This window comes from Chelonoidis abingdonii, chromosome 11 (genome assembly GCF_003597395.2).
Source record: "Chelonoidis abingdonii isolate Lonesome George chromosome 11, CheloAbing_2.0, whole genome shotgun sequence".
Lineage (NCBI taxonomy): Eukaryota > Metazoa > Chordata > Testudines > Testudinidae > Chelonoidis > Chelonoidis abingdonii.
Window position 1 is genome coordinate 3,436,934 of NC_133779.1, and position 7,282 is coordinate 3,444,215.

A 7,282-nucleotide genomic window follows, 5' to 3' on the forward strand; every position below is an offset into this window, starting at 1 on the left:
GATACAAGCAGGGAGGCTGGTTGCCGGGCACTGGCCACTGGGCTGCAAGCAGGCGTGCAGTGGGGGGGCTCGGTTGCTGGGCGCTGGCAAGAGCGGGAGGTGGGGGAGCTGGCGTGACGGAGTGGACGTTGTGCCTTTAAGAAAGGGGCTGTGTGGCCCTGCCCACTGTTTTGGCATATTCATAAGACCCGTGGCTAGCCGTCCCGGACTGGAAGCGAGCGCTCGTGCTGTGTGCTGCAGGGAACCGGCCGCGCCTGCTGCACCCACGGTCCGGCAGCCGCATCCCCCGGCCTCGCCGCGCCCCAGCACCCGCGGCAACCGGCCCCCGCGCTTCGGCAGCCGTGCCTACCGCTGCATCCCGGCCCCAGACCCGCACCGACCTCCCTGCATGCCGAGCCCCAGCACCGGCAGCCTGGCCCCGCTGCATCCCGGCCCCAGCGCCTGAGGCCCCTGCCCCCGACACCCGGCAACGGCCCCCCCTGCATCCCGAGCCCCAGCACCCCGGCAACCGGCCCCCCTGCATCCCGGCCCCAGCGCCTAGACGGCACCCTGAGCCCCCAGCTCCGCGCCCCCGCTGCATCCCGGCCCGTGGTACCGGCTGGGAGGCCCTGCCGACGTGATTCCCGAGCTGGGGGCGGGGGTGGGGTGTTGCATTCGCCATCTGACTTTTAACCCAGGAGTGGGGGAGGGTCTTGACCCCTCCCGTCCCAGGAGATTTTGGCCTGTCCTTGAGCGTGCCCCTCCCCGGGGCAGAGCTGGACGTGGGGTTGTCCAGACCGCGTTCCCGAGCTCCCCCCAGGACTGGCGGCTGGCGTGTTGCTCCTGCGCAGCGACCTTCCTCGCTCCTGAACGGACCCCCCCACTTCCCAGTGCCAAGACGCTGCTTGAGGGTCAGATCAGAAGGGGAGCCGACGCCCCCCCCTTCCTGTATCAGCACCGACTAAAACCTGGTGTGGTCCAGTCCCCTGCTCTGGGGGACGCGCATCTTCCTCCCGCCCCCCATTGCTGGTCCCACCCCCCCCCCCCCAGCACTGCTTCGACGCTCACCTCCTCTGACCTCCAGTCTAGCCTGGATGTTTTACACTCCACTTCTCAGCCTGAGACGAACCCCGGATAGGGAGGAGTGAGGCACTGGCACTTGGGGGTGATGCCGGGGTATAGCATTGCAGCAGCTGGAGGGGAGAGCTCCTGGCACTCAGATGCCCCTGATATTTTGGAGTGGAATTTGCCTTAGCCATCCAGGCTCAGCCTCAGGACCCTCCCCGGCTGAGAGGTTGGAGCCAGCATGGACGGCTGAGCCCTGGCATTAGCCAGCTTGGCCCCCCAACCCCGACCTGAGCCCAACCGCCAGACCCCCGGCCAGCTGGACGCTCCTGAAGGTTTATGGCTTGCTGGAACCAAAGCGTGAGGTAGGTGAGCGCCTCCCTCTGGCTGTGACTTGTTGCGGCTGCCATCACTGGGTGGGGACCGGGCTGATGGGATGTGGGGCGGGGGAAAGCCAACTTGGGGAAACATCAGAAAGGGGCATGAGGAGTCAGCTGGGAGCTTGGCCTCTTATTGTTAGCCAGTGGAACTCACCGCCACAGGGCTTTGACTGGCGCAAAGGTGGTGGGAAATGTCTATGGATGAGAGCGGCATTGTCTGGGGAGGGGGAGCCACCCCCAGGCGTCAGGGCACGGCTTTTTTTGAGGCGGGTGGGCAGCATTGAGAGGCTAGTACTTGAGGACATTGGGAGTGGAGGGGGTGGGGAACTACTCTGACATGGTTCCCCCTCCCCTATTGCTGCAAAATTCAACTAAAATCACAAACCTGTCACCTCACCCTGGCGGTGCCACCCCCCCCAGCTGAACTGGGGGAGCAGAGTGGCCTGATGGTGGGGGGAGGAAGGGCCAGTCTGGCTGCCCATCCCCCCCATCTGCCCATCTCCCCTGCATCCCGCCGGGGTCTCATTGATTTCATGGTTTGTCCGTCCCCAGCAGAGATTTGAGGGTGGGTGTGTGTGTGGATGTAGTCTGGACCTCCCATCACCCATAATTCCATGGGGTTGGGGGGGCATCCCACAGAGCACATGTGGGTCATGCCTGATTTGCCCTACTGCCCTGAGGGGGGTGGGGCAGAGGATCTCTCCTGGGAGTGAGAGGGGAGCGTTGCATTGGGACTCACTGATGCTTCCTCTCCTCTGGTGAGGGGTGGGGGGGGCACAGGCCAGGGGTTAAATCCCACCACTGCACAGCCAGCTCCGAACCCCATGCATGGGGGGCGGGATGTGTCTATGACCAGAAGTCGTGCCCCGAATGCCCCCCCAGCATGAGGGGTGGGTGAAGTGTGTTCGAACAGGGTGGCTGGAAGGGGCTGTCAGAGGTGTGTGTGGTGGGGGGTGGAGGGCATGTGGGAGGGAGGTTGTCAGGGCAGGGGGTGCTAGAGGGCATGAGGGGGTGACAGTGGGCATGTGGGGGGGCAGTAGATGGTGTGTTGGGGAGGGGCAGAGGGGTGTGTGTCAAAGAGTTTATAGGGCACGTGTTGGGGACATGCGGGTGTGGGGACCTGAGGGTGTTTGGGGGCGGGGCATGTTGGAGCAAGGGGCAGGGTCAGGCCTGCCTTGCCCCAGGTGCCTGGTGGAGCAGGTGGGATGGGAGAGCTACCTGAATGGAGATGCAGCCGGGAGCCCCCCACACCCAGCTGGGCCAGACCCGGGAGGCTCCGTTGGGGGCTGCAGTGGCTTCAGGCTGTCATTGATGGTTCTGATCTGGCGGAACCCAGCTTTCGGGGCCGGTTCCGGTGGGGTTTGGGATGCCCCGAACAGCCAAGACTCCCAGCATCCTGGGCCAAAAGCACAAGATATCGCCCAGAACTGGAACATCAATCTGGGTCCGAGTCTACCCCACAGCTGGACTTATGAGGGGCCAGCTGGGATCTCGGGACAGGAACCCAACCCAGATTGCAAGGGAGTCAGATATGAGGTTAGAGGAGCTCCTGGGAGTCAGGGTGCCCAAGGCCAGGATAGCAGGGCGCTGCAGGGTAGAAATGAGGGGCACTGGTAGAGTGTGGGGCAGAGCCTGGGGCCTGCGAGTCGAGATTGAGGGACATCGCTGTGAACAAAGAAGCATCAGTGAGATGCAAGAGCAGGGAAGGGGTGTTAGGACTCCTGGGTTCTGTTCCCAGCCCCGGATGGGAGTATTACCAAGGGGTGACAGATATGCCATGGCCTGGGAATTAGGACTCCTGAGTTCCATTTCTGGCTCGGACACTGGGTGATGCTTCAGTTTCCCCATCTGTGAAATGGGGTGTGAGATACAGCTCCTCCCCTCCCCCTGCTGTGAAGGGCTCAGCCAGCCGCACCGGTGTCCCACACACGCCTACAATGCTGGATGAGATCCCTGGCAGACCCTGCCGCCACCTTCCCTTATGTGGGCATCGGGGGCTGCGTCAGGAGGCTAATCAGCTTGCTCAGCCCTGAGAGTGTCATGATAGTCTTGGATTCCTGAATTAAACCCAGCGGGGATGAAGGTGCTGGGGATCCAAACAAGCTGCAGGTTCTGCAGGTGGAGGGGGGTGAAGTGGGGGACATAGGACAGACCAGAGGCAACAGACTGGCTCAGAGCTCAGGGTTCCTCTCACTCCAGGTCTCTCAGTGCCCCTCAATCCTGACCTGCAGCCTCCTGCTAGCCCAGCCCTGGGCTCCCCGCCTCAGCTCTCCAGTCTTGTCCAGACTGACGCTGGCCGGGTCTAACTATCCTGCTCTGGTTACAGCAGCACCACTCATCTAGTGTGGCTGCGTTTTAGAGGGGGATAAAGGTGCTTCTAGCAGTACGGCTGCTCCAGCATGGGAAGGGGAATGGGCTCCCTTGAGCCGGATAGACCTGCGTCCACGCTGGGAGATTAACGGCTCATGTCATCCAGCTTCCTTTCCCAAGCAGGAGTGCTAGAACTGTCTCCAGCACTAGACAGGGCCGGGGGGGTCAGCTGGCCTCAGGTGACCCCAAGCAATCGACGCTTCGGAGCCTGGCCTCCCCATAACCACGAGGCTGGATTCAAAGAGAGCCCGGGAAATGTTCGTTTCCTTTGCGTCTGAGCCACCTCGGGGGAGTGTCAGTGCTTTTCTCTGTGGCCGCGAGGGGGAGAATGGCGCTTTCTTTGAATCTCATGATTCTGGCAGCTGGGGCTTTGAGAAGAGACTGAAAAGCTGTAAGAAGTGCTGGTTGGCCACCTGTTTGGCCCGAGCAAAGGAGTTAAGAGACCCCTGAGCTCAACACCCACACGGCTCCTTCGAATGAACTCCCGCGCTGACGCTTCCCCGTGCAGCGCCGCTCTGAGACGGACTGTCCCTTGTTTGAACTTGTCGGAAACGCGGGTCCCTGTGCCGTTTACCAAAGCCACGTGCCTCCTAATTACGTCGTTAATTTGTTAATTAGCAGGCGATGGCTCAAGGTGCTTTCTGTCCGCCCCCGGATTGCCAGACCCCCACTCAGCGGCGGTCTGGAATGGAATGAAATTGCTTCAGAATTCAAACCCCCAAACTTTCAGGTTTTTCCTTCTGGAAACTTGTTTGTCTCCCCAGACATGGGTGCAGGAGGGTTTGTTCTTGGGAGCTGTCGAGCTGAGCAGGGTCTCATGCGAAGGCCGGGCGGCATGGGTTTATTATGCCATGATTGTTATTGTAGAGGCCTGGTCAGGACCAGGCTGGTGAGTTTTGATTTTTAAAACACAGGCCAGGCGGGGTAGATCCTGCTCTTCTCTGGGATTGACGCCAGGCAGGATGCACTTCCATGTCCCCGACATTGAGTGGGGCTGGATGAGCTGCATGTTTTGAGGGGGGGGGGGGGGGGAGGCAAATGGCCGTGGCCTGTAGGGGAGGGAGTTGAGGAGAGGCACATAACCTGGTGCTGCCCCAGCTGCTCCTGCCTCTTCTGCCAGGTGGCCCCACTGCCTGGCTCACCCTGGGCCCCCCAGCTGCTGCCCCCTAATCTGCATCAGGGCTGACTTGTCCCAGCTCTGCCAAGTCCTCAGTGCATCGGGGAAGGGGAGGGCTTTGGGCAGCTGCTTCTGGACCCCAGTCGCCTTCCTCACTTTGTTCCTGGAGGCTGCTGGGACGAGCCTATGTGTGTGCGCCTCGGGGGCTGCTGCGAAAGGTGGGAGGGGGGTGTACCCTGGGGGTTGGGCACTTGTACCCTGGGAGCTGCTGGGAAGGGTCTGGGTATGTGTGTGTGCCCTGGGGGCTTCTGGGAAAGGACTCGGAGGCGGGGAGGGCACGGGGGGGAGTGTGTGTGCCCCTGGGCCTAAAGGGAAGGATCTGTGGATAAAGGGTTATTTGGCCCATTTTATAGAGTAGGAAACTGAGGCACAGAAAGGGCAGATTAGTAGCTGAAAGCCACACTGAGAGTCCGTTCTAAAATGAGGCATGGAACCCAGGAGTCCTGGCTCCCAGCTCTCACCACTAGTTCCCACTCCCCTCCCAGAGCCAGGGATAAAACCCAGGAGTCCTGGCTCCTAGCCCCCCCTGCTCTCACTGCTAGCCCACACTTCCCCTCCAAGAGTTAGGAGTAGCGCAGGGTGCCTTCTGCTGGTGAAGGAGGATGCAGTCCTGGGTAAGAGACTACGCTGTCACCTGGCCTGTCTCTCTCCCTGCAGCTGGGCCCCCTGACGGTGCCATGGAACGCCTGCTGCTCTACGCCTTGGCCCTCTGCCTGGGCCCCTCCCGCGCCCAGCTGTGCCCTCCCCGCTGCACGTGCCAGAACCTGTCCCCCTCGCTGGCCGTCTTGTGTGCCCGCGCTGGGCTGCTCTTCGTGCCCGGGCTCCTCGACCGGCGCACAGCCGAGCTGCGGCTGACGGACAACTTCATCGCAGCTGTCCGGCGCCGGGACTTTGCCAACATGACGCGGCTAGTGCACTTGACCCTCTCCCGCAACGCCATCCGCCAGCTGGTGCCCTTCGCCTTCGCCGACCTGCGCGGCCTGCGGGCCCTCCACCTGAATGGCAACCGCCTGCCGGCCATCGGGGCCCAGCAGCTCCGGGGTCTGCCCAACCTGCGCCACCTCATCCTGGGCAACAACCAGCTGCAGGTCGTGGCGCCTGGTGCCTTCGACGACTTTGCCGGCACCCTGGAGGATCTGGACCTGTCCTACAACAACCTGGCCCGGCTGCCCTGGGAGACCATCCGTCGCCTTAGCAATGTCAACTCCCTCAGCCTGGACCACAACCTCATCACCCACGTGCCCCAAGGCGTCTTCGCCGACCTGCACAAGCTGGCTCGGTTGGACATGACCTCCAACCGGCTGAAGAAGATCCCCCCAGACCCGCTTTTCCTCCACCTGCCCGTCTACGCCAAGTCAAAGGGCTCGCCCCTCTCCTCCCTGGTGCTCAGCTTCGGGGGTAACCCCTTGCACTGCAACTGCGAGCTGCTGTGGCTCCGGCGCCTGGCGCGCGAGGATGACTTGGAAACCTGTGCCTCGCCGCCTGAGCTCCTGGGCAAGTACTTCTGGAGCGTCCCTGAGGAGGAGTTTGTCTGCCAGCTGCCCGTCATCACCCACCACACGGGCCGGCTGGGGGTGACGGAGGGCCAGGCGGCCACCTTGCGCTGCCGTGGAGCGGGCGACCCCGAGCCGGTGGTGCACTGGCTCTCTCCGGAGGGGAAGCTGGTGGCCAACGGCTCCCGGACGCTGGCCTACGAGAATGGCAGCCTGGAGATCCTGGTGGCCACTGTCCAGGATGCCGGCGCCTTCACCTGCGTGGCTTCCAACGCCGCCGGCGAGGCCTCAGCCTCCGTGGAGCTGCAGGTCAGCCCCTTGCCCCAGCTCGCCAACGGCACCCAACCCCCGGTGCCCGGGCCCTCCGATATCCTCACCTCGGCCAAGGCGGGCGCCAGTGGGAGCACCACCCCACGTGACGCGGGGGTCCTGGCCTCCGAGCTCTCGGCGTCCTCTGCCCTCATTCGCTGGGTCCCGCCACGGCCCGGGCCCAGCGTCCGCATGTACCAGATCCAGTACAACAGCTCCTCTGACGAGACCCTGGTGTACAGGTGAGCCCTTGCCGCTGGGTGGGGGGTGCTGGGGTTGGGGGGGTCTAAGTGGTTCTGGTCTGGGTCGGCCAATTCATCTTGCCTGGGTGGTTCTGGGCTAGGGGTGTCCCATCTGGGTGGGTCTGGGCTGGAGGTTTTTGGGGGGTGGATTCCATCTCAGTGGCTCTTGGTCAAGGGAGGTCTGTGCTAGCCAACATGGAGGATGGTAGCAGGGTGGCAGTGGGGCGGGGGAGGAGGCTGGCGGAGGGTAGCAGGGTGGCCGTGGGG

The 7,282-nt window shown here is 63.0% G+C and overlaps 1 protein-coding gene across 6 annotated transcripts in view; it reads left to right on the forward strand.

Moving 5' to 3' along the window:
- Positions 1 to 1,022: 1,022 nt before the first annotated feature.
- LOC116822386 (leucine-rich repeat and fibronectin type III domain-containing protein 1-like protein) overlaps positions 1,023 to 7,282 on the forward strand; it is a 13,140-nt gene continuing 6,880 nt past the window's right edge. For all 6 annotated transcript variants that reach the window (XR_012656757.1, XR_012656758.1, XR_012656756.1 and 3 more), the window contains exons 1-2: positions 1,023 to 1,409; positions 5,629 to 7,015. Coding sequence is in view for 3 of the 6 variants with exons in the window: in XM_075070613.1 (XP_074926714.1) it covers positions 5,649 to 7,015 (1,367 nt within the window). In the remaining 3 variants the exon portion in view is untranslated. The remainder of the gene's footprint in view (positions 1,410 to 5,628; positions 7,016 to 7,282) is intronic.